At 47.8% G+C, this 27,865-nt stretch overlaps 2 protein-coding genes across 2 annotated transcripts; both read right to left on the bottom strand.

The window, feature by feature from the left end:
* Window positions 1-1,077: 1,077 nt before the first annotated feature.
* On the bottom strand, window positions 1,078-11,218 carry FOXR1 (forkhead box R1). The gene is made up of 6 exons (XM_070289328.1): window positions 11,143-11,218; window positions 3,646-3,720; window positions 3,307-3,551; window positions 2,842-3,161; window positions 1,616-1,854; window positions 1,078-1,154 (listed from the first exon to the last, which is right to left on the bottom strand). The coding sequence occupies exons 1-6, from the start codon at window positions 11,201-11,203 to the stop codon at window positions 1,126-1,128; spliced, it is 969 nt and encodes a 322-aa protein (XP_070145429.1). The 5' UTR covers window positions 11,204-11,218; the 3' UTR covers window positions 1,078-1,125.
* Window positions 11,219-21,162: 9,944 nt separating this feature from the next.
* Window positions 21,163-23,406, bottom strand: UPK2 (uroplakin 2). Its single transcript, XM_069553570.1, has 5 exons — window positions 23,282-23,406; window positions 22,686-22,820; window positions 22,361-22,499; window positions 22,049-22,119; window positions 21,163-21,667 (listed from the first exon to the last, which is right to left on the bottom strand). The coding sequence occupies exons 1-5, from the start codon at window positions 23,355-23,357 to the stop codon at window positions 21,537-21,539; spliced, it is 552 nt and encodes a 183-aa protein (XP_069409671.1). The 5' UTR covers window positions 23,358-23,406; the 3' UTR covers window positions 21,163-21,536.
* Between the last annotated feature and the right edge of the window lie 4,459 nt (window positions 23,407-27,865).

Raw genomic sequence — 27,865 nt, 5'->3', positions numbered from 1 at the left:
GCCACCTCAGCCCAGCTGAGATCTATAGCCTCTGGGGACCCTGAATCCCCACGTGCTCTGGCTTCTACTGAACCCTGAGGTATGAAAGGGCCATGCCCCTCAGCTCCGAGTTCCCCTCCCTCCCTCCTAATGCTTAAGTGGGAGAAATGAGGCTTGAGCCCAGCTACTCCTTTTCTCAAACTGTTTTCCTTTGGGACTTCCCTGGTGGTCAAGAACTCATCTGCCAATGCATGGGACAGATTCAATCCTTGGTCTCAGAGGATCCCACACGCCACAGGACAACTAAGCCCGTGTGCCATAAAGACTGAGGCTGTACTCTAGAGCCTGGGAGCCACAACTACTGAAGCCCGCCCACCATAGAGCCGGTTTTCTGCAACAAGAGAGGCCACCACCATGAGAAGCCCAAGCACTGCAAACAAAGAGTGATAGTGAAAGTTGCTCAGTCAAGTCCGACTCTGTGAGAGTCCTCTGTCCATAGCATTCTCCAGGCCAGAATACTGGAGTGGGTAGCTGTTCCCTTCTCCAGGGGATCTTCCTGACTCAGGAATCAAACTGGGGTCTCCTGCATTGCAGGCAGATTCTTTACCAGCCTAACTACCAGCCCTTCCTTACTTGCCACAACTAGAGAAAGCCCAAGCACAGCAATGAAGACACAGTGCAGCCAAAAATAGTTTTCAAAAAGAAATTCTTCCGTCTCACCTTTCTCATTGCTCCCTCATGGCCTCCCAGAAGGTATTCCCTTCAACTATTCCATAAATGATACAATTCCCTAGGCCTCTCCTCACTGTCCCCAGCTGATTACATCCACTCCTGTGAGTGGGTGGTGATTTGGGGGGCCTTTTTCAGGGCTGGCTGCTTAATGCTAGCCATCTTCCAAGAAAAAAAGAAATCTCGAGAAGGCTGAGTATTTTCTTCCTTTGAGGAAAGAAGAGTATGGGCTCCCTCTGCTGCACACCAGGCAACCGGCCCATTGCCTCTGGAGCACCCAACAGCTCTGAGGGCAACCCATGTCCACCCTCAGAGCTGACCTGCACCTCCCGTGCTACCTCATCCTCAGACCACACACACACACCAGGCTGCTGCAGATTCTTTAATAAGGCATGGGCTGCTGGCTGGTTCTTGGAACTAAAGGTCAAAGAGTGAGGACATCACATCTGAAAGGAAAGAAGAAAGTCAAAGGGATCTGTCTGCCCCCTGCAGCTGCTCTTCCCTAAACCTGGACCACTCTTTCACAGCAGATGACGTAAGTACTTCTCTCTCAAGCTCAAATGCCACCTGGTCTCCAGGAGAGGAAAAAGCCCCCTTTTGCTGAGAATTTCCCATACCATGCTTCTCACATCATGTGGTCACTACTTCCCCAGGCTGCGGGGCTGTGAGCAGCACCAGCTGTTTCGCCTCAGCTCCCGATACCTCACGTGCCATGCTTGTCTCTGTGAGGACCCCTCAGGCAGGCACCACCCAGCATCTCAGAACACCTCTGGCTTCTCCCCTCCCTCCAGAAGCTGCCCCTCCCCTCCACCTTGGTGTGACCCTAGCTCCTTTCATGCACACCCAGCCTCAGGTCAGGATCTTCAGGTCCCCTCCCCTGGGCCTCGCGTGTGACAAGGCCTCACACCTGGCTGGCTCATGCACTGTCGGATCCTTTCCAGCCGGGTGGAGGCCAAGGCACGGGCCTCTTCTGCAAAGCGGCGGTGTCCCTCGTCAGTCAACTTCCAGAGGCAGGATCGGGGCCGTGAGCTGGCCCCACCCTGCATGCTGACCGGCACCTTCTCGAAGCTGTCTCGGAAACAGAGATTGTGACGCACGGTATTCTTCCAGCCTTCAGGAGCCGTCCGGAAAAAGGGGAAATGTTGTCTGTGGACATGGAGGAATGGTCAGGAGAGGGGTGGTCTTCCTGGAGATGCCTCTCCTGGAGAACATTCTCACCCAGGGGCCAGGAGCCCCCAGCCCTCTTCTCAAGGTGGTGAAGCAGAAGCTGGCCCACGAGGCACTGTGCTGACTAGGCCTGTGGCTGCGCAGCTGGTACAAAGCCTAACCCTCTGAACTCAGTCTACTGCCCCTACACTCCCAGGCTCGCTTTCCTTCCTCCCTCCCTCCAAGGGTTCAGGACTGACAACTGAACAGAGCTAAAATCAGGCCAACAGCTTCTGTCAGAGGAATCCTGGTCAAGGAGGACACCTCTTGAGGATTAATATTCTGTGACTGACTCTTCTAACAGAGGGAAAAGGTCCAAAAAACTCCTCATACTCATGGGTACCTGACTGTCGGAAAGCAGTGTAAATCCTTTCTCAGCTTGGCTTCCCTGGGTCCCTGGGGGACAGGCCGTGCCAGATTAGTTTAGTCCAAAGGGAAAACGTGAGAAACTGCTGGGGGATCTTGAGGGAAGATGACAGAATTTATGACCCAGGTGAAAATATGTTTTGAAGAACTAAGATAGGGACTTCCCTGGTGGTCCAGTGGTTAAGATTTCGCCTTTCAATGCAACTGGAGCAGGTTTGATCCCTGGTCAGGGAGCTAAGAGCCCACATTCCTCATGGTCAAAAAACAAAACATAAAACAGAAAGAATTATTGTAACAAAAACTTAAAAAAAAAAAAGAACTAAGCTATAAAAAGGTTGGAGTCTCTTAGATGTGAGGGGTGGTGGTGGCTATCCTGTCTATGTGAGGTGAGGACACATATTCGGGGACAACCTGGAACCAGGGCCTGGGGACAGAGAGGGATCCTCTGGGGTACATGTGGGGGAGCTGAGGCAGCAGCCCAGGGCCCCCAGCCAACTGGAAGGTATCAGAGCAGGGCCCTGCCCCCTCCCTTCGCCCTCCTCACAGGGCCCCGGCACATACCGAGTGAAACTGTAGATCTGTTGCACGTTGAGGCCACAGGGGGCACTGTTTCTTAATGCCAGTGCAATTAGGTGGAAGTAATTGAGAGGGGGCCGGGACCAGAGCCTCCCCTCCTGGCTGTTGGCTTGCCGAAGCCTCCGACTCTGGAGGGGGGCCGGTTTGTGAGAGGACGGGAGAGCCACAGAGGAGCGGTCATCCTGGTCCTCTGCCTCCTTCTCTTCTGTGAGCTGGAGGAGCACAGAGTAGGAACTGGTCCTGACTCCATGGTCTCGACTCCAGGGGTGCGGTGGCAGGAAGGGGCGGTGGGCCAGGGCCACCATCTGGGCTTCTCCCCACCCCAGAAGATGGGGGGCACAGCTAATTTCTGAACCCACTAACCCTTTGTCAGTCCTAAGAAAACAGAGCCCTCTGCTGCGTCATCCCTGGGCCCACTCCCTGCCTAGAGCCCACCCCAGAAATCCCTACCTCCCAGTTGCTGGGGGAGGTGGCAAACTGCTTCCAAGGGGAAGACTGGTCTCCAGGGGGTGACAGCGACTCCACTTCTGTGGCCTCCGGACATTTGTCAAAGTCTTCTTTTGGGACTGGCTGAGAGGAGGGAGCTGTGGTTGTCAGATTCTTCCCCTTACTGGGTTCTGGGACCTCCAGCTTTCCAGGGGGGAACATGATGTTGGGGTCTACCCACATCCACAAGTTGGGCTCAAAATCTAGACCTGCAATAGAGAGAGAAAGAGACTGTGGCCCATAGCTCAAGGACTTTGGGTAGCCCACCCAGGCCACAGGGCCATGTCACTTCCCTTCACTCACCATCTTTATCAGGGTTGGGTTTTTTTTCCAGAAGTAGCATTGGTGGCTCAACTATTCGGAGTTTATATCTGGCAACTGGCAAAAAGAAAGAGAGTCAAAACATCCTAGGATTTCCATTGTGGCCTTGAAGCCTCCCTGGAAGATGGCTATGGGCCCTGCCTGGGAAGTGATGTCTTATTCTATGGGTTTCCCCTTATCTCTCTGACCTTCTCATTATCCTCTGCATTCTTCCCTTCTCACCCCACATTATGTCCTTGAACCATCTCATTAATGCCTGTTACTTCAGTCAGTCACCATCTATAACCTCAAAGCTTCCATATCTTTATTTCTAGCCTAGACTTCTCTGCTAGCCCTTAAGTATAACTGTCTATGGGATAACCCACAAGCACTTTAACCAGGCAGGCTACAGTCAACAAGGTCAAAAGAGAGTCAGATACAACTTAGTGACTAAACAACAACACCCATATATATGTATTCTTTTTCAGATTCTTTTCCATTATAGGTTATTACAAGATACTGAATATAGTTCCCTGTGTTGTACAGTAGGTCCTTGTTGGTTATCTTTTTTATATATAGTAATATGTATCTGTTAATCCCAAACTCCTAATTTATCCCTCCCCTCACTTCCCTTCAGGGCTTCCCTGGTGGCTCAGACGGTAAAGAATCCACCTTCAATGCATGAGACCTGGGTTCGATTCCTGGGTTGGGAAGATCCCCTGGAGAAGGGAAAGGCTCCCCACTCCAGTATTCTTGCCTGGAGAATTCCATGGACAGAGGAGCGTGACAGACTCTAGTCCATGGGGTCGCAAAGAGACACAACTGAGAGAGTTTCACTTTCACTTCCCTTTTGGTAACCATAAGCTTGTTTTCTATATCTGTGGGTGGAAATCATTCTTGTCTCCTCTTTGCTATAGAGCCACACCCAGTCAATCACCAAGTTCTACCATCCCAGTCTAAGCCTGTAACCTAAAAGTTCTGTTTACCTTTTCTTTAACTTATCATATTGCAATTTTGAGCCAACTCATTGGAAAAGACCCTGATGCTGGGAAAAATTGAGGGCATAAGGAGAAGGGGGCAACAGAAGATGAGATGGTTGGATGGCATCATCCACTCAATGGACAAGAGTTTGAGCAAACTCCAGGAGATAGAGAAAGACAAAGAAGCCTGACATGCTGCAGCCCAGGGGTGGTAAAGAGTTGGACACAACTGAGCAACTGAACAATTGCAGTTTTGAGTGATCTAAAATGTTAATCCAATTTTGCCACTCTTCACTGTAAACCTTTGGATGGCTTTCCATTGCCATTGGGCCAAATCTAAACTCCTTAAGATAGTCTATAAGGCCCTGGCTCCAGGCTCTCAGGCTCCCTCAGTCATGTCCGACTCTTTGTGACCCCATAGACGGTAGCCTACCAGGCTCCTCTGTCCATGGGATTTTCCAGGCAATAGTACTGGAGTAGGTTGCCATTTCCTTCTCCAGGGAATCTTCCCAACCCAGGGCTCGAACCCGGGTCTCCCACATTGTAGACAGACGCTTTACCGTCTGAGCCACCAGGAAAGTCTAAAATAGTCTATAAGGCCCTGGCTCCAGGCTCTCCACCCATCTCCAACAGACCTTATGTAGAAGATCCTAGGTCTTCCCATAAGCTGTTCCCTTTCCTGGAAACCCTCTTCCTGCTTGCCTCATTAATTGCTACTCACCCATTAAGTCTGTTTAAACATCTTTCTAAAGCAGCCTTCTCTGACTATCTGTCCTCTCACAGTACACATTTTATTCTAATTGCTTGCTTAGAGTCTGTCTCCAGGTCTGTTTCCCTCACTGCCTGGGACATAGGAGGAGCTCAATTTAAATTAATGAATGGATACATGGCAAGCTCATCAGAGTAAATTAGGTATACATTAGAGCTAGCTGCGTGGTAGGAATCTAGCGTCTGGTCCAGGTAGGGGGAACTGGTTTTGTCTCCCTCATTGTCCCCATGAGTGTCATACTACAGAAGAATCTAGGTCTTTGGCTGGAAAATGATGGTATACTTATTGGAAAGCTCACTCTAGAAAGGAAAAAGTAGTAAGAGATATAATAAAGAAAAAGGCAAAACTATGATCATTTGCAGGGGAAAAAAACAGATTAGCATAGAAAACCATATAAAATTGATATAGTAATAAAAATTATTAGAACTAATAAGAGTCAGCAGGTTTGATAGATATTAAGAGCAACATACTAATCACCACCGTTCCTTTATACCAGCTCTAAGAAACTGGAAAATAGAATTTTTTCCAAAAAGATGCTGTTTATAATAGCAATCAAAGACATAATGTGGACCTTTATGTGAAAAAAAAATGTAATTACTATTTGAAGACCTAAAAGACTTCAATAAACCAAGACATATAATACATATTATAAAGATGCCAATTGGCTTCCCAGGTGGCATAGTGCTAAGAACCCATCTGCCAATGCAGATGAGGGTTCAATCCCCGGGTTGGTAAGACAACCCATTCCAGTATTCTTGCCTGGGAAGTCTCATGGACAGAGGAGTCAGAGCAGGCTACAGTCCATGGGGTCACAAAAGAGTCAGACACTATTTAGCAACTAAAACAATGATAAAGCTGCCAATTCTCAAATTAACCTATACATTTAATGCAGATATTATAACACATAAATTAGAAGGGTCTGCACAGTAAAACTCACAAGGGGAAAAAAAAAAAAAGCAATAGATAAGAAACCAGAAAAAAAAAATCACCTCCAAAACTCAATTCTCTGACAGACAACTCCTACAAATCAAAAAATAAAAGGCTAAGACAAAACTGTTTGTGGGTAAAAGATACGAATCAGTATTCAGAAGGAGGGGATACCTGAAGACGCTCAACCTCACTAGTCAGAGGAACACAATAAAAGAATGAGATAATACTTTACATGGAACTGACAAGAATTATAAAGACAGGCAAAAAAAAAGCTTTGGCAAAGATGCAGTGAAACCAGATCCTTTATTACACTGCAGATCTGAATAGCAACTGGTACAGGTGAAGAATAATCAAGCAGCACTATAGATTACTGTCTGCCCCTGGGTGTGTCTATTCTAATTAACAGAGGAATTTATACACTAATCTTCATTGTTGCCATCATCTACCAAACTCTTGTCCACTCATTTAGAAGAATTTAGTTCCTGGCTCACAGTCACTAATGCTACTCCTGCCTTAAATCTTGGCTATTTCAATTGATACATAGATGATTCTCCAAAGACCCTGGCCTGGAAGTTTTTTGAATTCTTCGCCTCCCCAAATTTTGCCTTCCATCCTAATATAAACAGTCCTTCTCACTGTAATAACCTGAGCCAGTAACCGCAACCTCTCCATAACCTCATTGCTGGGCCCTGTAGAAGTGTTGCATCACCTCCCCTTTCCAGCCATCTTCTTCTCAACCCCAACCATCTTTTGATACCAGTGATAACACCAATCCACAGATCTATGGCTTTGGAGCACTAGTTTGGAAGAGCTGGATTTAATCAGGGTCGTGATTTGGCGTAGCAAGTGTTCCAGAGCCAAAGGAGTTGACGGTGTATGCAAGAGAGTGATTGTGTTTGACTGCGGGATTCCAGGTTAAAGAGAGGACTTCCTCTCTAACTCCACTCTTTGAGAGCAAGAAAAACGGTGACAGGATCAACAGACTGGTACTCTCAGTGGATCAAAGGACAAGGTCTCTGTCCCTTCTGTCCTTGCTCGGACACAGGCGGCTCTGTGCCTCCTCAAGCATACACAATGTACCTTTTTTTTTTTTTTGGTGGGGGGAGCTCTTGGAGGTTCGTGGGATCTTAGTTTCCTGACCAGTGAGCAAACCCGGCCCTGGCAGTGAAAGTGCCGAGTCCACACTGGACTGCCAGGGAATTCCTGTCTCCTCTCTTTCCTGATGCTGGGAAAGATTGAAGGCAAGAGGAGAAGGGGGAGACAGAGGATGAGATGGTTGGATGGCATCACCAACTCAATGGACATGAGTTTTAGCAAATTTTAGGAGATAGTGAAGGACAGAGGAGCCTCACGTGCTACAGTCCTCGAGATTGCAAAGAGCTGGACATGATTTAGCAACTGAACAGCAAGAGCAACAACAACTCTTTTCTGTTATTAATTTCTGTCTCTGGACCATATCAGCATTCAAATATGCTGCTAATTCTCTGATCTTATTAAAAAGAAGAACTTGTTGGGACTTCCCTGGTGGTCCAGTGGTTAAGACTTCACGCTCCCAATGCAAGCGGCTGGGTTTGATCCCTGGTCAGGGAACCAGATCCCGAATGCTGCAACTAAAGATCCTGCTGCTACCGCTGCTAAATCGCTTCCGTCATGTCTGACTCTGTGCGATCCCAGAGACGGCAGCCCACTAGATTCCTCCATCCCTGGGATTCTCCAGACAAGAACATTGGCGTGTCAACAAAGGCCAAAGATCCAGCAAACTGCAACCAAGACCCAGTGAAGTCAAATAAATAAATACAAATATTAACAAAACTTTTGTTCCTACTGTCTGTACAGGCCACTACTCTATATTTTTGCTTGCTTTTGAGGCAGAACTCCTTGAAAAAATCGCCTGTACTTTCTGTCTTCATTTCCTCTCCCTTCCACTCTTATATCCTTGCCAATCAGACTCCTCCCCCACTCCCCCAAAACCACTATGCTTAAGGTTGCACTCCACCAAAACCATATAATCAAGACTCTGCTTTGATAACTCGAAGTCAGCCCATCCCTGATCTCTCCTGTAACCACTCCTTCTTTGAAACACTTTCTTCACTTGGTTTCCAGGAAAAGACAATCTCAGCTTTGATTCTCAATGGTCATTTCCTCAGTTTTTGTTGGTTATCTCTCTTCTCTCCAATCTCTTTAGAATGGAATGCCCCCTAGGGCTCACTCTATTTTCTCCCCTTAACTGCCACAAGTGTAACAAAGACTTTCAAACTTCCTACCTCTATCCACAATTAAAACATATCTACCAGCTTACTCAACATTTCTACTTGAATATCTAAGAAATATCTCAGCCTTGGCATGTAAAGAACAGAATTCCTGATTTTCCTCCCCGGATCTTCCACATCTCCGTACAAGACAACTCCATCCTTGAACCTGGTCAGCCAGAAGCTCTGGAGGAGTCATCCTCTAATCTTTTTTTTTTACATAATACATCCAATCCATCAAGAGAATCCAGCTGGTTTCTTCTCACCACGTCCTCCACCATCACCCTGGTGGTCCAGTCCACCATCAACTCTTGTCTGGATTACTACTATAACTTCCTATAGAGTTTCCTGGTTCCCAGTCTCTCTACACTTCAACCAGCAGCCACAATGATCTTTTCAGACTATAGATCATTCAGGATAAGCTGTGTAATTTGCAAGTGAAAATGAAGTCACTCAGTCATGTCTCATGACTCTTTGCAACCCCATGGACTGCAGCCTACCAGGCTCCTCCATCCATGGGATTTTCCAGGCAAGAATACTGGAGTAGGGTGCCATTGCCTTCTCCAGGAGATCTTCACGACCCAGGGTTTGAACCCGGGTTTCCTACATTGTAGGTAGACGCTTTACCGTCTGAGCCACCAGGGAAGTCAAATGTGGGGTTCCTTGTTCAAAAATTATTAAAAATCTTGACAGTGATAGCAGGACATTAAACCCAGTATAAACACCCTGTGTAATGGCACAGGTCACTCACTATATTGGCAATCAGGTCACTCCACTGTTCTAAACCTTTCAACGGTACTAAATCTTACTGCTGCTACTGCTAAGTAGCTCCAGTTGTGTCCGACTCTGTGCGACCCTATAGACAGCAGCCCACCAGGCTCCCCTGTCCCTGGGATTCTCCAGGCAAGAACACTGGAGTGGGCTGCCATTTCGTTCTCCAAATCTTACTGAGTCAACCCTAAGGCCCTGAGAGGGGAAGACGGCTCTTCCTGACCTCTGCTCTATGATCCACACCCTCTGAACTCTTCTCTTTATTTACTTTGATCCAGCCTCACTAGCCTCTTTACGAGTTCCTCAAACACTCCAGGCATATTTCTTTCTGAGGGCTTTCTACACGAGCTATTTCTTCTGCTTGAGAAACTTTTCCTGTAAGTATGGTCTAGCTCACCATCTCACCTCCTTCAGTTGTGCTCAAATATGTTCCTGGGACTACCCTGGTGGTCCAGTGGTGGTCCATTGGCTAACACTTGGTGCTCCCCACGCAAGCGACCCCAGTTCAATCCCTGGTCAGGGAACTATATCCCACATGCCACGACTAATATATATAATATATATACACACATACATACACACACACGTGTGTGTGTGTGTATACATATTAATATAAACTGCCTGTGTGGTCCCAGTAGAATATCAGCTCCATAAAGAGTTGTCTCTTTTGCTCATGGTGTATCAAGAGTATCCAGAACAGTGCCTGGGGAAATTGGAGGTGCTCAATTAATATTTCTCTTTTTTTTGGCCATGCCTTGTGGCATGCAGGATCTTAGTAACCAGGGATTGAACCTGGGCCCCCTGAATTGTGGAATCTTAACAACTGGACCACCAGAGAAGTCACTTGATAAGCAAATATTTCTGGAATCAAGACACAGGAATGTTCAGCATTACTCATGATGACAAGGAGTTCCAATGGAGTTTTGTCTCCTTCAGTAAGGAAAATTAAAATACAAAAAGATAATATATGCAGATGATAGAATATCACACAGCTATCAGAAATGATGAATCAGATCTTCATTTAGCAACCCCAAATTACTCTCAAAAACATTGTGAATGGGGGGAAGCAAAGAGTATTATTGTACAAGTAAGGTTACCTATAAAAGCAAAATAATGCTAAACAGTTTTCAAAGATACATTTATCTATAAAGACATTAAATGGATTGGGAGTGTGGGAAGTGAGGAAAGAGAGTGGGGACTGAAGGAAGAAAATGAGTTAATCCAACTACTTTGCCCAAACAGATGGCAATCATATATCAAGAATGTAGTAAGCAATTACCTCAACTCTCAACACCTGAGAACCAAACTAAAAAAAATTTTTTAAGACAACGGTCAACTATCCATACAGCAAATACTGAGCGGCTCTAGGTGTCAGACGATGTATTAAGAGGGGATACGGCCACAGACAAAATTGATTTTAAAAATCTTTTAAAAGAGAAAGATGATGGAAGATCAGTAGTGTGCCCAAAGGGCCTGGGCGCCACGGAGAAAAGGCTGAAAAGAGACCTAGAAAGTTTTGCGACGGCGCCCGTGAACGAGGATGGAAAAGCAGTGTTCAGGCAGGCCCCTGCCTCCCGTGGGCTTCCAGTCGAGGATGGGGCCCCCCTCGCCTCTTGGGAAAAGCAGGGGCCGGGTAGCGGCGCCGCAAAGGGGGCAAGGAGTCCAGAATCGCAACATCGTAACGGGGCTCGTGAGGGCGGGCGGGGCGGTGAGAGCCGGAGCCCCGGCCTGGCGCGCCCGCGAGCGCCCCCTCAGCCGTCGCGGCGCGCCCACGCCCCACGCCCCCGTCCAGGACACTCACGGTTCTGTTCGGCTAAGGGCAGGTGCGACGTGGCGAAGGCCAGAAAGGACTCGTTCCCCATGTCCCAGTCCAGCAACCCCGGGACCTGGCCGTGGAGGCTGGCCCAGAAGTCGACGCGCTGCAGTTTCAGGTCCACGGTTAGGGAGAGGAGGGCCAGCCAGCTCAGGGTGGGAGAGCCGGGAGAGACTGAGGCTGAGGCCTGGGAGGCACGTTCTTAAATCCCCTGGCGCTGATTGACTTGAGTGGAGCCCGCTCAGGTGGGCCTCATTTGGCACCCTCGCCCTCTCGGGCCTACACTGAGCGCCCCCCCCCACCCCCTCGCCTTCTCCACAACCCCTCCCGCTTTCACTTTGGGGTTTGGGGACCTTGGGGATTCAGAAGGGAGGGATCCCAGGCTCTCTCTCCCCTCTACATTTACCCCAAGCTCTTTTTTTATTTGGTAAATCAGTCTACCAATCAAGAATGATCCTATGATGGTATTAGTAGCTACTTTCTAGAAGTTTGGAGGATTTCATGGTTTATCCAAGATCGCATCTGTAAGTGTAAAATGGAGATGGAATTAAATGGTGGTTTTTATTATTTTGTCATTTTTTTGGAATGGTTATTCTTAAATTTTGTTTTTCATACTTACAGAAAAGTCCCAAGACTGCTATAAAAATTCCAGTATACCTAAGTCCTCTAACCAATTATACCAATTATTAACGTTTTATCACATTTTTGTTTTTCTCTCTGTGTAAGACATACATTATCTTTTTCTGAACTACTCAAGAGTAATTTGCTGTCATCATGCCCCTTTACCCATAAATACTTAAGTGTGTATTTCCTGAAAACCAAGCTATTGGTTTACATAACCAGAAAATCAGAAATAAGAAAATTAAAAAACTTAACAAGGATTCAATAAAAGTGAAAGTGGCTCAATCGTGTCTGATTCTCTTTTTGTTTGTTTTGTTTTGATAGGTAAGAAGTAGATTTATTCAGATTCAGAGAGAAGCACACAGAGTGTGGGTCATCGCAGAGAGCGAGTGCAGCTGTGTCTGACTCTCTGTGACCCAGGCCAGAATACTGGAGTGGGTAGCATTCTCTTCTCCGGCGGATCTTCCCAACCCAGGGATCGAACCCAGGGCTTCTGCACTGCAGGCAGATTCTTTACCAGCTGAGCTACCAAGGAAGCCCTTATGGGTTCAATACTGTATTTAAAATATAGATCCTATTCAAATTTCACCAGTTGCTCCAATAATGTGCTTTATATGACCTTGCTTTATTATCTAGAATCCAACTCAGGATCATGCAAGGCATTTAATTTTTATGTCTCTTTAGCCTCTAATCTGGAGCAATTTCTCAGACTTAAATCTTTCATAACATTGGCATTTTGAAGAGTACAGGCCATTTATTCTGCAGAATGTCTTTTAGTTTAGGTTCCTGTTTCCTCATAACTAGATTATGTAATTTTGGCAAGAATGTCAGAGAAGAGATGCTGTTTCCTTATTAGTACATCACACCAAGAGACCCGTGATGTCAGTTTGTCTCATTATTAGTGGTATCCATTATGTTTTTCAACTGTGAAGGTACCTTTTTTTTTTCTTCTCTTTTGTAATTAGTAAGTAATTTGTGGGGAGTTATATTAAAGTGATCTAAAATCTTGTTTCTCATCAAGTTTGTACCCACTAATTCTAGTGTCCATTTATGATTCTTGCCTAAATCAATCATTACTATGATGGGTGTGAAATGCTGATTTTATTTTATTTTTTTTTTGACTGCACCTCCAATCTTGTGGGACCTTAGTTCCCTGACCGTGACAGTGAAAGCACTGAGTCCTCACTGCTGGACTGCCAGGGAGTTCCCTGATTTTTCTAAATCTATCATTCTATCTCCATTTATTTTAGTTGGAATTCTTTTGTAAGAGCTTCCTGGGTGGCGAAGTGATAAAGAATCCACCTACCAGTGCAGGAGGTGCAGGTTCAATCCTTGGATCAGGAAGATCCCCTGGAGAAGGAAATGGCAACCCACTCCAGTATTCTTGCCTAGGAAATCTCATGGACAGAGAAGAACCAGAGCGGGCTACAGTTCATGAGGTTACAAAAGAGTCAGACAGGACTAAGCACAGCACAGCACATTCTTTTGTAAAGAAAAACTTTATCACATATTTGTTATCAGTATGGACTCAAATCAATCAAAGGATTGATTCTTATGTTACAGAAAGTGAAAAGTGAAAGTGAAGTCTCTCAGTTGTGTCTGACTCTTTGCAGCCCCGTGGACTGTAGCCTACCAGGCTCCTCCATCCATGGCATTTTCCAGGCAAGAATACTGGAGTGGGTTGCCATTACTGGAGTGGGTTGCCATTTCCTTCTCCAGCGGATCTTCCCAACCCAGGGATCGAACCCAGGTCTCCTGCACTGTAGGCAGATGCTTTACCATCTGAGCCACCAGGGAAATCACATGTTACAGAGTGGATTATAATTCAGTACTGTATTTGTTTTATCCTTAAATTATTCATATTTGGCCAGAGGGTGAGGCAGCCCCCTCTGGTTCCTTTGTGCATTCTGGGTTTTCCCATCAGAGCCCATCCACCCTGTACTGTGTTGCCAGTTGCTTGCCTCGTAGATTGGAAACTTTGAGAGTAGTACCTGGCATGTAGGAGACCCTCAATAAATGTTGTTTTAACTATGGTGAAAACAACAACTTTCTTTTAAAAAATTTACTGGCACCCTACCTTTAATATCAATAATAACAATAACTTTATGATAATTTCCCTAGTTATAAAAATAATACATGTCTGATACAGGAAGCTTGGAAATATAGAAAGCACAAAGAAAAAGACAAGAAAACAAAAATCATTCTTGTTATCCACCAGAGATAATAATTGATTATATTCTGATGTATAGTATTCTAATCTTTTTCCTATGTTTCATTTTGTTTTATATAAAAAGTTATTGTAATGCATCTACCCTTTTATAGCCCCTTTTAAATTAATGTATCATTTGAAAATGTTAATATCATGTAAATCATATCTCTGATGAGGTTAACACCCATAATGTATAAAGAAATCCCACAAATCATCAAAAAATCCAAACAACCCAGTTTAAAAATGGGCAAAGGACTTGAATAGACATTTCTCCAGAGAAAAAATACAGATGTCCAATAAGCACATGAAAAGATGTGCTTTCATATCATTAACAGTAGAGAAATGCAAATAAAAACCACAATGAGATACTACTTCATATCCATTGGGATGGCTATTATAAAAAAAAACAAAGAAAATACAGGAAATAACAAGTGTTGACTAGGATGCAGAGAAATTGGAATCCTTGTGAATTACTGGTGGGAAAGTAAAATGGTGCAGGCTCTCCAAAAAAAGAAAAAAATAAAAGGATTACTGTATGATCTAGCTGTCTCATTTCTTGGTTAATACCCTGAAGAACAGGAATCAGAGGTTTGGATAGATATCTTTATACCCATGTTCAAGACTGCCTATTCACAGTATCTAAAATGTGGAAACAGGGACTTTCGTGGTAAGAATCTGCCTTGCAATGTAGCGGACTTGGGTTCGATCCCTGGTTGGGAACCGAAGATCCCAAATCCCTGGAGCAACTAGAGAGGAACCCACGTGCCTCAGTGAAGAGCTCACAAAAGATCCTCTGTGCCGCAACTAAGACCCAAGGCAGCCAAATAGATATATTTTAAAGATGTTTAAAATCGTAAATTTTAAGTTTGTATTGTGCGCTTTGTCACTTAGTTGCGTCCGACTCTTTGCCACCCCATGGACTGACTGTAGCACAACAGGCTCCTTTGTCCATGGGGATTCTCCAGGCAAGAATACTGAAGTAGGTTGCTACTTCCGTCTCCAGGGGATCTTCCTGACCTAGAGATTAAACCTGCATCTCCTGCATTGGCAGGCATATTCTTTACCACTGAGTCACCAGGGAAGCAAAGAATGAACGTGCTGTGCTGTACTTAGTCGCTCAGTCATGTCCGACTCCCTGCAACCCCATCGACTAGAGCCTGCCAGGCTCCTCTGTCCATGGGGATTCTCCAGGCAAGAATACTGGAGTGGATTGCCTTGTCCTCCTCCAGGGCATCTTCCCTACCCAGGGATCAAACCCAGGTCTCTCGCATTGCAGGCAAATTCTTTACTATATGAACCACCAGGGAAGCCCTTTATGTTTGTATTATCATGATTTTCAGTTCAGTTCAATCGCTCAGTCACATCCGATTCTTTGTGACCCCATGACTTGCAGCATGCCAGGCCTCCCTGTCCATCACCAGCTCCCGGAGTTCACCAAAACCCATGTGCATCAAGTCTGTAATGCCATCTAGCCATCTCATCTCGGTTGTCCCCTTCTTTCCCCAATCCCTCCCAGCATCAGGGTCTTTTCCAATGAGTCAACTCTTCACATGAGGTGGCAAAAGTATTGGAGTTCAGCTTTAGCATCAGTCCTTCCAATGAACACCAAGGACTGATCTCCTTCAGAATGGACTGGTTGGATCTCCTAGCAGTCCAAGGGACTCTCAAGAGTCATCTCCAACACCACAGTTCAAAAGTATCAATTCTTCGGCACTCAGCCTTCTTCACAGTCCAACTCTCACATCCATACATGACCACTGGAAAAACCATAGCCTTGACTAGACGGACCTTTGTTGGCAAAGTAATATCTCTGCTTTTTAATATGTTAACTAGGTTGGTCATAACTTTGCTTCCAAGGAGTAAGCATCTTTTAATTTCATGGCTGCAATCACCATTTGCAGTGATTTTGGAGCCCAAAAGATAAAGTCTGACACTGTTTCCACTGTTTCCTATCTATTTCCTATGAAGTGATGAGACCAGATGCCATGATCTTCGTTTTCTGAATGTTGAGCTTTAAGCTAACTTTTTCACTCTCCTCTTTCACTTTCATCAAGAGGCTTTTTAGTTCCTCTTCACTTCCTGCCATAAGGGTGGTGTCATCTGCATATCTGAGGTTATTGATATTTCTCCTGGCAATCTTGATTCCAGCCTGTGCTTCTTCCAGCCCAGCGTTTCTTATGATGTACTCTGCATATAAGTTAAATAAGCAGGGTGACAATATGCTCCTTTTCCTATTTGGAACCAGTCTGTTGTTCCATGTCCAGTTCTTCCTGACCTGCAGATAGGTTTCTCAAGAGGCAGATCAGGTGGTCTGGTATTCCCATCTCTTTCAGAATTTTCCACAGTTTGTTGTGATCCACACAGTCAAAGGCTTTGGCATAGTCAATAAAGCAGAAATAGATGTTTTTCTGGAACTCTCTTGCTTTTTCAATGATCCATCAGATGTTGGCAATTTGATCTCTAGTTCCTCTGCCATTTCTAAAACCAGCATGAACATCTGGAAGTTCACAGTTCACGTATTGCTTAAGCCTGGCTTGGAAAATTTTGAGCATTACTTTACTAGTGTGTGAGATGAGTGCAATTGTGCGGTAGTTTGAGCATTCTTTGGCATTGCCTTTCTTTGGGATTGTAATGAAAACTGACCTTTTCCAGTCCTGTGGCCACTGCTGAGTTTTCCAAATTTGCTGGCATATTGAGTGCAGCACTTTCACAGCATCATCTTTCAGGATTTGAAAAAGCTCAATAGGAATTCCATCACCTCCACTAGCTTTGTTCATAGTGATGCTTTCTAAGACCCACTTGACTTCATATTCCAGGATGTCCGGCTCTAGGTGAGTGTGAGTGATCATACCATCGTGATTATCTGGGTCATGAAGATCTTTTTTGTACAGTTCTTCCATGTATTCTTGCCACCTTTTCTTAACATCTTCTGCTTCTGTTAGGTCCATACCATTTCTGTCCTTTATTGAGCCCATCTTTGCATGAAATGTTCCCTTGGTATCTCTAATTTTCTTGAAGAGATCTCTAGTCTTTCCCATTCTGTTGTTTTCCTCTATTTCTTTGCACTGATCGCTGAGGAAGGCTTTCTTATTTCTCCTTGCTATTCTTTGGAACTCTGCATTCAAATGGGAATATCTTTCCTTTTCCCCTTTGCTTTTCACTTCTCTTCTTTTCACAGCTATTTGTAAGGCCTCCTCAGATAGCCATTTTGCTTTTTTGCATTTCTTTTCCATGGGGATGGTCTTGATCCTTATCTCCTGTAGTGTCAGGAACCTCTGTCCATAGTTCATCAGGTACTCTGTCTATCAGATTTAGTCCCTTAAATCTATTTCTCACTTCCACTGTATAATCATAAGGGATTTGATTTAGGTCATACCTGATAGCATATTGAAAAGCAGACACATTACTTTGCCAACAAAGGTCCATCTAGTCAAGGCTATGGTTTTTCTAGTGGTCATGTATGGATGTGAGGGTTGGACTGTGAAGAAGGCAAAGCACCGAAGAATTGATGTTTTTGAACTGTGGTGTTGGAGAAGACTCTTGAGAGTCCCTTGGACTGCAAGGAGATCCAACCAGTCCATTCTAGAGGAGATCAGCCCTGGGTGTTCTTTGGAAGGAATGATGCTAAAGCTGAAACTCCAGTACTTTGACCACCTCTTGCGAAGAGTTGACTCATTGGAAAAGACTCTGATGCTGGGAGGGATTGGGGGCAAGTGGAAAAGGGGACGACAGTGGATGAGATGGCTGGATGGCATCACCGACTCCATGGACGTGAGTTTGAGTGAACTCCGGGAGATGGTGATGGACAGGGAGGCCTGGAGTGCTGCGATTCATGGGGTCGCAGAGAGTCGGACATGACTGAGCGACTGAACTGAACTGAACTGAATGGTCTAGAGGTTTTCCCTACTTTCTTCAATTTAAGTCTGAATTTGGCAATAAGGAGTTCATGATCTGAGCCACAGTCAGCTCCCGGTCTTATTTTTGCTGACCATATAGAGCTTCTCCATCTTTGGCTGCAAAGAATATTATCAATCTGATTTCGGTGTTGACCATCTGGTGATGTCCATGTGTATGGTGATGACCGTGGTGATGGTGATGACCATGATTTAAAAAATGTTTATATCATCCCCCTAGTGAAGTCGCTCAGTCGTGTCCAACTCTCTGGGACCCCGTGGACTGTAGCCCGCCAGGCTCCTCTGTCCATGGGATTCTCCAGGCAAGAATACTGGAGCGGATTGCCATTTCCTTCTCCAGGGGATCTTCCCAACCCAGGGATCAAACCCAGGTCTCCTGCATTGCAGGCAGACGCTTTATCCTCTGAACCACCAGGGAAGCATCCCCCTACCCACATCCATTTGACAGAACTCTAGAAGCAGAGCGCAGGCAGGAAGGAAACTGAAAATTAATAAATAAATAATGTATATATCAGTAATTTCCAAACTTTGCTTCATGTTGGAATCCCCTTTAAAAAGTACTAATGCCTGACTCCCACCCCCCAGTCATTCTGATTCTGGTGTAGGTAATGGCCTGAGTGTTGGGATTTTTAAGTCTCCTGGATGATTCTAATGTGTGGCACAGTTTGGCTCCCTGTCTGGTACTCTTGTTGTTGTTGCTGAGTCACTAAATCATGTTCAACTCTTTTGGGACCCCATGGATTGTGGCCTGCCGGGCTCCTCTATCCATGGGATTTCCCAGGCAAGAATATTGGAGCGGGTTGTCATTTCCTTCTCCAGGGGATCTTCCCAACCCAGGGTCTCCTGCTTGACAGGCAGATTCTTTACCACCATTGGCCACCTGATACGAAGGGCCAACTCAGAAAACACCCTGAAAGGTTGAAGAAAGATTGAAGTCAACAGGAGAAGGGGCCAGAGAAGGGGGCAGCAGAGGATGAGATGGTTAGATAGCCTCACAGACTCAATGGACCTGAACTTGAGGAAACTCCAGGAGATAGTGGAAGACAGAGGAGCCTGGCTTGCTGCGCTTCATGGAGTCGCAAAGAGTCAACAAGACTTAGCTACTGAACAACAAGGACAATTGATGCTCTTCCCGCAATGCAAGAAGAGTGGGCACCATACCTCCCTTGGCTGGTACAGTTAGGATGGGAAGAAGGGCCTGATGGATTCTCCCAGACCCTCCTTCCTGACTTCAGGCCTCAGGGAAGCTGGACCCACCCAAACTAAGGAGGGTCCCGTGTTCGCCTCCTGTCATCTATCATGACACTTACTGCAGTTTTATTTACCTGTTCACACTTTGGGGAATCTCTCTTTCCCTAAATTCTCTGTAAGTTCCATGAGGGAGGAAGAGTGTCTTTTCACAGTTTATTTCTAGCACCTGGCACACAATAAATGCTAAGTTAGTGTTTGTGGAATTAATAAATACTGTTGTTCTTCTCTTCCATGCCTCCCTCTCCAGGATCTTCTAGCTCTGTGTCATTTATTATTGCGTTTTCAGAATTTTGGGCACTTTTCCTAGCCCCCACCTTCTCTTCAGGGGCTTGTTGATTTATCCATTTCCTCACTTGTTCTACAATATATATTGAATATCCACCATGTCCCAGGCACCACAAAGGTACTATAGGCCCTTGGGAGCAAAGAGACAACTCTCAGGGAACCTAAAGTCTGGAGGGAAGACCACTGAACAATCACACAAACATAGTAATAAACAATAGTAATGCCGTGAAAGACAAAATGGGAGAACCCAACCTAATGGTGGGGTGGGGTGGAGGTCAGAGAAGGCTTCCCTGGAGAAGCTGGGTTAACTATGCAAATAGAATGGAACCAGGGGTGGGGGTGGTCTTAAAAGCAGTGTAGGGCTAAGGAAGGGGCTTCCGTGTGGCTCAGATGGTAAAGAATCTGCCTGCAATGTGGGAGACCCAAGTCTTCCCTGGATTGAGAAGACCCCCTGGAGTAGGAAATGGCAACTCGCCCCAGTATTCTTGCCTGGACAATCCATGGACAGAGGAACCTGGTGGGCCACAGTCCATGGGGTCGCAAAGAGTCAGACATGACTGAAGTGACTTAGCATGCACACAGGCTTAAAGAAGAGTCTGTACAAAGGCCTCGAGGCAAGAGGGAACGCAGGACATTAGAAAGAATATAGTGAGAGCTGAGGGATAGTTAGGGGACAGACCCAGGGCTGGCCTTGAAAGTCACCACAAAAATTTTGGTCTTTACCCTAAGAGTAAGGCAAAGATCACCGATCCTTAGAAGGAATAACATATTGGAGAGAATACAAGTGAGCACTCCCACTCTCTCCTCTCGGTTACTCACAGTACCACTTTTGCTCCCTCTGGCAGGGGGTTCCACTTCTCTCTTCCCCTAGTGCCCTTTAGCCTGTTCTTCACTCCCCCGATAACTGTAACCCCTCTTCCCCCACTCCCTGCCCCATCCCCAGTACCATGTCCTTGGGACTCACTCTGGTAGCCTTCTGGCTTTTTTCCCTTCGCTGTGCTGGTTACTCATCACGATGAAGAAAGCCAGGGCTTTCTCTAGTGGCAGAGCACAGGCTCTCGAGTGCTTAGGCTCAGTAGTTATGGTGCTTGGACCTCTCTAGTTGTGGGATCTTAGACCTCCCAGGGATCGAACCAGCACCCCCTGCATTGGAGGCAGATTCTTGACCACTGGACCACCAGGAAAGTCTTGGCCCTCTGGGTTGTTTTTTGGTCAGAGCCTCTCTTTCTGCAGCACTTCTTGCTCTCCTGGCTTCCAGAAAGGCCCTCAGGCCTCTGGGTCCCATGTGGTGGACCAGCGTCAGCTTCACTCCCACCCTAGGGGCCTTGGATGGTGTAAAACCCACAGTCCAGGTGTGGGTTTGAGAATTCTGATTCTTGGATTATCTCATCCGCACCTTCCTGCTTCCTGGGAAGCAGTAACTTTGGGGTTCCAGGGCAGAGGGAGGACTGGGAGCAGCTGCAGCCTGGACACAGATTCTGTACATTTGCCCAAAGTGAAAGTTAAGTGAAAGTCGCTCAGTCATGTCTGACTCTGCGACCCTATGGACTATACAGTCCATGGAATTATCCAGGCCAGGATACTGGAGTGGGTAACCCTTCCCTTCTCCAGGGGATCTTCCCAACTCAGGGATCGAACCCAGGTCTCCCGCATTGTGGGTGGACTCTTTAACAGCTGAGCCACCGGGGAAGCCCAAAGTGGAGCCCACTAAAGAGAAACACCCACAGCAACGTGGCATCGGGCTTTATTGTAGGGACTAAATTCAATGAGGGAGGGGAAAATTCCTGTCTGTCAGGGGTAGAGCGGTTAAAGAAGTGAAATGGGAGAAAAACCAATTCTGACAGGAGTGGGGTGAGGGCAGGAATAGGGAGTGTTGGGCCAAGGGGACACCTTAGGGGATAAGGAGGGGACGGAGGGAGGAAAGGGCTGTAGTGAAGGGAGGGGAGGGGATGGTACTGAAGGATCCCAGGCCTGGTGCCTGTGGCCTGGGAGCAGGCCGTCTTCTCAGCAGTGGAGACAAGAGCAGACGCAGAGCCCCGGGCTGAGAGCATGGACAGTGCCTTGGACTTGCTGCCTGCTCCCCGGGGCTGTCCTCCTCACTTTCAGGCGCCCAGTACTACGGCAATGATCAAGCCCAGAACCAGCAGGAACATGGCGACCGAGAGCAGCACCGTGATGACCACCATGCCCCCTGTCCGGGCCATCGCCAGCCCAATGGATTCTGCCTTTCTTCCTGTCAGAAGAGAGGAGGGAGGCAGTTCTAGGGAGGAAGGGCCTCCACCGTGCCGAAGGCTCCTAGCCCGGCCCCTCATCCATTCATCCAGCCAGCCATCCCCTCATCCATGTATTCATCCAACCAACCAACGAATCATCAGATAAACATTTATGAAGCATCTCCTATGTGAGGCACTGAGGATTCAGAAATTAATCGGACACAGTCACTACCCACAAAGTTTAGCGGTGCGGGGAAATGTGTCAGCGGCCACTTAAATTGCCGGGGGCTCAGTGTGAGGATAGAGGAAGGCAGAGAAGCTAAGGGAAGATAGGAAGGGGCAGATGGGGGATGGGGCGGGATGGGCCAGGGAAGGCTCTGGGGCCCTGAGACGTTACTCACGAGGAAGTGTGGACATTGGGATTTCTCTGCTGGACTCGGTGGATGCCCCCTTTGTCACGAGGTAGGAAATGCTTTTGTGGTGAGGTTCAGGAGAGGACAGAATCCTTGGTCAATGTCCAGGACTTAGAGTATGAGGGAGGCCAGGCCCCCCCTCCGCAGCTGTGCCCAGCAGAGGCCCTGTTCTGTTAGCTGGGCCCCTGCTCTCTCTCCCATACTCACCACATCCCACCACCGCTGCCACCAAAGTCAGGGCCCAGCTCCTCTTCTTATAGCCCTTCCCACCCGTGCCCCAGGCCTGGGCCTGATACTTACTAGTATTTGGTTCCTGGTGCCAGGTTTGTCACCTGGTATGCACTGAGCCGGGTGACTGTGAAGCCAGACCCGCTGTCCACCACGCTCACCAGCTCCCTGCGTCCGCGGCATGGAGGCACCACGAAGCTAGATCTCACCACTGGGTGGGAAATTGGTGATGAAAGGCGGGGTCAAGCCTCAAGAGGCCCCAAGGAGAAGGGCAGTATTTAGAGTATGGATGGTGGGAAAAGGGGGTCAACAGGAAGGGAGAGTGGGAGGAGGGATGCCTGGGTATCCTGGGAAGGGATCTATGGGGACTAGGGGGTGCTGGGAGCGAGAAGCAGACCTTTGCTGTCATTGGCTCTCCGGACAGTCAGTGTGGCGTTGCCCCCTGTGAGGTGACACGGAGGCAAGGCAACTAGCAGGCTTTCCGTCATCACTGGGGACAGCAGACCAGAGAGGCTTGAGATGTTGAAGTCAGCTAGGGGGCCAAGAAGGAGTTCAGGGGAGGATCAATCCCTTTCTCGGCCACCCCACTCCACCCGTGGGGGTCCTCTCTAAGGACGAAGAGTCCTCTCCACTCTAGTCTGTTTGCAGAACATGAGTCTTTGCCTGTATGACCACCAGGTGGCAGGCTTGGGCTGCAGAAGCTGGGTACTCCTCGAAGCCTCCAGATGCAGGGGTGCTAGGAGGGGGCAGCTCCCAACCCCACCGCTGTCGAAAGCCTTGGTCTCTTCCCCACTCCTGCCTGCCTCCTGGATCTGGAAGGGGACAGGCGTGTGCCCTGGGCCCAGTGACTGATGCCTGGTCACCGCCATCACCAGTTCCCCAGCCCCAACTGGCCAGACCAGCCCCTCTTTGACAGCCCTGGAAGGCACAGTGCATCCTCTCCAGACCCCCCCTTCCAAGCCCCTCCCCACCCCGGCCAGAGATGGTAGAGACCTGCAGCCCCGGGGGCCAGGACAGCCAGCAGAATCAGGATCCAAGACAAGGTCCGCACAGGCCGCGGAGATGCCATCGCTGGGCTGGGAGCTGGGGTGGGTGCTGGCAGGCTGTGACTGCCTAAGGCAACTGAAGCCCTGCCCTGGGGGCTGTCTGATTTTGTCTTGGGGGGGTGGGAGGAGCTCGAGGGGAATCCTGCCCAACCTGCCCCTTGGGTACCAACAGCCTCAGGGGAGGCCCCCAGACAGGTTTTTCAGGATGCGGAGCTAGCCCTCAGGCCAGGAAGGGGAGGGCCTGGCTGGATCTCGGTGGCTTAGTCACCGCAGAGGGGCAGAGGAGCTGAGGTGGGGGTGGAAAATCCTTCTTCTGGGACACCCACGTGTAAGAGCACGAGTGTTCCCACCTGCACGAGCATCTGGAGCCTGGCCTGTAGAGGACCACCCCTCCATGTGGTGGGGGTCTTCCCATGAGGGTGGCAAGAACTGAGTTTTCCCTGGTGTGTGGGGAGAGGGGAGTCACCCTGAGGGGCTCCTGAAAGGGCCTTGGCTGGGCAGGAACAGGAGAGAAACAGAGAAACCGGCAGGACAGGATCGGGGCATCAGAGCCCAGGGCCCCAATTCTTGGCATCCACTGAGGGCCAGGCACTGAGCTCTGGGAGAGGCAGAGGGGTATGGGTGCCAGGAAGTGCATAGGGCTTCCCATTCCTCTGGAGAGTGGGCCAGGGATGCCATAGAGGCCTTCCAGAGATCAGAGAGGTGGGCACTGACCTGCCCAGTGCGGGTGGGGGAGGCACACCGTCAGCTTCTGTCAACGACATTTGTGGAACTGTTTGAGAATAAAGCGGAGAGAGAGACGGAGGAAGAAAATGAAAGAGAGACAACTTCTCCAAAGGCCCTCCCACCACTGTGCTCGGTGAGAGAGCCGAGAGACAGGAGGAGAAAGCACCTCTCCTGGGCGCAGGAAGGCACTTTACTCTACACTCACGCTCACCGCCAGCCCGTGCGGTGGACATTACTGGCTCCTTTCGTGGATGTGGAAACTGAGACTCAGAGCCGCTTGTGGAACGTGGAATACTTTGTCAGGAGAGGTCGTAGACCTCCGCAGAGAGCGTTTATGTGTGTCTTTCTGCCCGTGGAGCCACTCTGGCTCCCCCAGTCCCAGAAGAGGGCCAGGGTCCCACCAGGGAATTGAGGGGCTGGTGAGGGTGTGTCCGTACACCCACAGTGAGAAAGTCAGCTCCTGTCCTGGGGTTTGAGCAGGGGGTGAAAATAAAGACAGGACTCCTGGACCAAAGCGGAGAGTGGGAGGGCCTCAGACCAGCGCTTCTCCGAATTGAACGTGCATGTGAACCACCGGGGATCTTGTTAAGATGCAGTATCTGATTCAGTGGGTCTGAGGTGAAGCCTGAAATTCTGCATTTCTAACGAGCTTCCAGGTAAGGCTGATTGATGCTAGCCTGGGAGGCGCACACTCGAGTCACCAGATGCTCCGTATGGCCTCCCTCTGCCCCCGCCCACACGCACACTCTGGATCCTCGGCTGGAGATCAGGGTCAGGTGTCCCCCCCCCCCCCACCCCCCGTCTCCCAGGACAGGCTGCCTTTGGGTGAAGAAATGAATTCTGTTTTCCGTGTGCCTTGGCTTTTGTTCCCTTTCAGATAAGATCTGATCATCATTCTGCAAAATGAAAGAGGATCTTCGGCACATTGAGAACTTTGGAGAGAGGGAACAGACTAAATGGTGGAATTCCAGGGTGAGGGATCTTCTTAGTACTCTTTACATCCCATCCCCAGCCAGGAGGATGTTTACACTTGGGCTTGGGAGAGATCACTTCCCATCTCAGTCACAAACCAGCAGCAGAAAGGAGAAGGGGATGGGTTTATTGCAGACTGGGTCGTGTTGTGTCCACTCCTAAGCTCCCATCTCCATCTGAAATTATGAGTGGGACAGAGTGGGGTAGGGTAGGACAGAGCTCTGACCAAATTTTAAAAGGATAAGAGGGGCCTGTGCCTTTAAACCCTCCTTTCTCTCCCTTCAGTCCTCCCCCCTTCCCCACCCTTGGCCCTCCCCAGGTTTCTGGAGGAGCTGAGAGTTGCGTCTTCTCCCTGCCCTGCCGAGCTGCTCACTGGCTGCTCTGGAGGCTGTGCTTTGGGGTCTCCATGGAAACCATTAGTTGCTAAGCAACTGGAGCATCATCTGTGCTGAGCTCTCGCATCTAATTATCCCATCACAGCCACCGAGAAGGGTTTGGGGAGCTAAGAGGAGGGGGAGGACAAGCACAGGAGCAAGAGGATAACTCTTTTAGCAGAGCAGATTCATTGACAACGCTGAAGTCATTTAAAGCTACAGCACTCTGTTCCTCTGGAGGATTTCCTCATGGCTTGGAGAAATCGAGCCAGGGCCATAAATGCCTGGGGTCTGTCTCTTGGACCCACTCTTTCTAGGCTGTCTCCCTCTTGGTTTCTCGATTCTCAACTCACTCAAGTTTCCTCCCTTGCCTCCTTCCCTCCAAATAGCAAATAGTTATTAAATACCAGTTACGTCCCTGGAACTGTGCTAGGCACCAGGGATATGAGGGTAAGATAAATTTTTGCCCTCAAGGAGTTCCTGATTGTTCTGTTCTGCTCCAAAGATTAGCTCCTGAAACAGACCTACTCTCTAAACTGTGGTTCTTTCTTTCTTGCTCTCTTTCTCCCTTCAGTGCTTCCTTCTTCCCTCCCTCCCTCCTTTCTTTCATTCTTTTTAAATGGAACTATGGTAATTTCGCAACCAAAAGAGCTTGGGTCAGAACCCAGGTCTGCCTGATATATTATACTTTTGTTTCTCCTTTGGCAATGCCATTCTTAGTCACTTAGAAGAACATGCCCACTTGGTTCCATGGGCATGTCAACCTCTGATGGGCACTACCATGTAACTTTAGGTGAGTCAATTTGAACCTCAATTTTCTCACCTAGGAAATGGAAAGACTCTTTCCTTACCATTTGTCTAGCAACATATGGCAGCTGTAAAAATGCTTTAAAAATAAAGGCGCAGCAGGAATGTAGAGACCACTGTCAGAATCTATAGTAGCAGACTGGGGGAAACCCTGGCAACTTGGATCTAGAGGTCAGATGCAGTGCTCACCAAATGTTGGTCCAATGATGAATGGTAGAGCATCTATCCTTGAGATATGAGGCTGGAAAAGGCTGTGAGAGTCAGAAAATCTCAGTCGTTCAGTGATAGAACCCAACTGGATGCGTCTTTATTATTTTTTTTTTTCTAATATTGCCCATGACACAACCACTTCCCTCAAACCTTTCAGCTTTCTGACCTTGACCAAGTTAACTACCTAACTACTCTGAGCTGCAGTTTTCTCTTCCATAGAAAGGGTATAAAATCTGTCTCATCAGGATACTATGACTATTACTCAAGGTAATTTATTTAAGAGTGCCTAGCACTGTATCTGGTTCAATAAATATTAATTTAAGTAATTTATCTTATCCTCTCTTTTTTATTAACCCTTGGTGCAGAAGAAGACTAGAGGCTCAGAGGCAATAAATAACATTCTGAAGGTCTCAGAGTGAGCAGCAAATGAGGTGGGATAGACTTCAGAATTTGCTTTTCCAACCATGTCACTGAGGTAAGGGCTTCCCAGGTGGCTCAGTGGTGAAGAATCGCCTGCCAGTGCGGGAGATGTGGGTTCAATTCCTGGATCAGGAAGATCCCCTGGAGGAGGAAATGGCAGCCTGCTCCAGTATTCTTGCCTGAGAAATCCCATGGACAGAGGAACCTGGAGGGCTACAGTCCATGGGACTGGGAAGAGTTGGACATGACTGAGCGACTGAGCATGCACCCACTGATGCAAAGGAGATGGCTGGGCAGGAAAGGTAGTCTGGGATCAGGGTGGGGGGTGAGTGACTGTGGTGAATCGGCTATAACACACATACCGAAGGGGCGCCAGGGGCGAGGGAACAGCCTGCTCACACCCTTTTCATTCAGTAAATATTTGTTTAACAACTTCTCTATGGTGGGTACTACACTAGGTGATGAAATACAGAGATGACAAGACACAACTCCTGCTCTCAAGTTGCTGATTTTTGGAGAGTTACAGTTAGCCTTCCTAAGTGGAAAGGGATATTCCAAAAAAAAAGGGAACAGCACATGAAAAGACTCAAAGATGTGAATTATCCTGACACCTCCTGGAACTGTGAACAATACATCTTGGCTAGCAAGAAGTATTCAAGGACGAACAGTGAGAGCTCTAGCCATCGGTTAGGCCACCAATGGCTTTGTACGCTATGCTAAGGAGCCTGGCTTTTTTTTCGTTTTTGGCTGTGCTGGGTCTTCGTTGCTGCTTGCAGGCTTTCTCTAGTTGCGGCGAGCAGGGGCTACTCTGCAGCTGTGGTATGCAGGTTTCTCGTTGCAGTGGCTTCTCTTGTGCAGCACAGGTTCTAGAGTGATGGCTCAGTAGTTGCGGTGCACAGGCTTAGTTGCTCTGTGGCATGGAATCGTCTCTGACCGGGGATCAAACCCGTGTCCTCTGCACTGGCAGGCGGATTCGTAACCACTAGACCACCAAGGAAGCCAGGAGCTTGATTTTTTTGCTG

Source organism: Ovis canadensis, chromosome 15 (assembly GCF_042477335.2).
Source record: "Ovis canadensis isolate MfBH-ARS-UI-01 breed Bighorn chromosome 15, ARS-UI_OviCan_v2, whole genome shotgun sequence".
Lineage (NCBI taxonomy): Eukaryota > Metazoa > Chordata > Mammalia > Artiodactyla > Bovidae > Ovis > Ovis canadensis.
The sequence above is the reverse complement of the archived record's forward strand: the minus strand, read 5'-3'. Positions and strand labels throughout refer to the sequence as shown.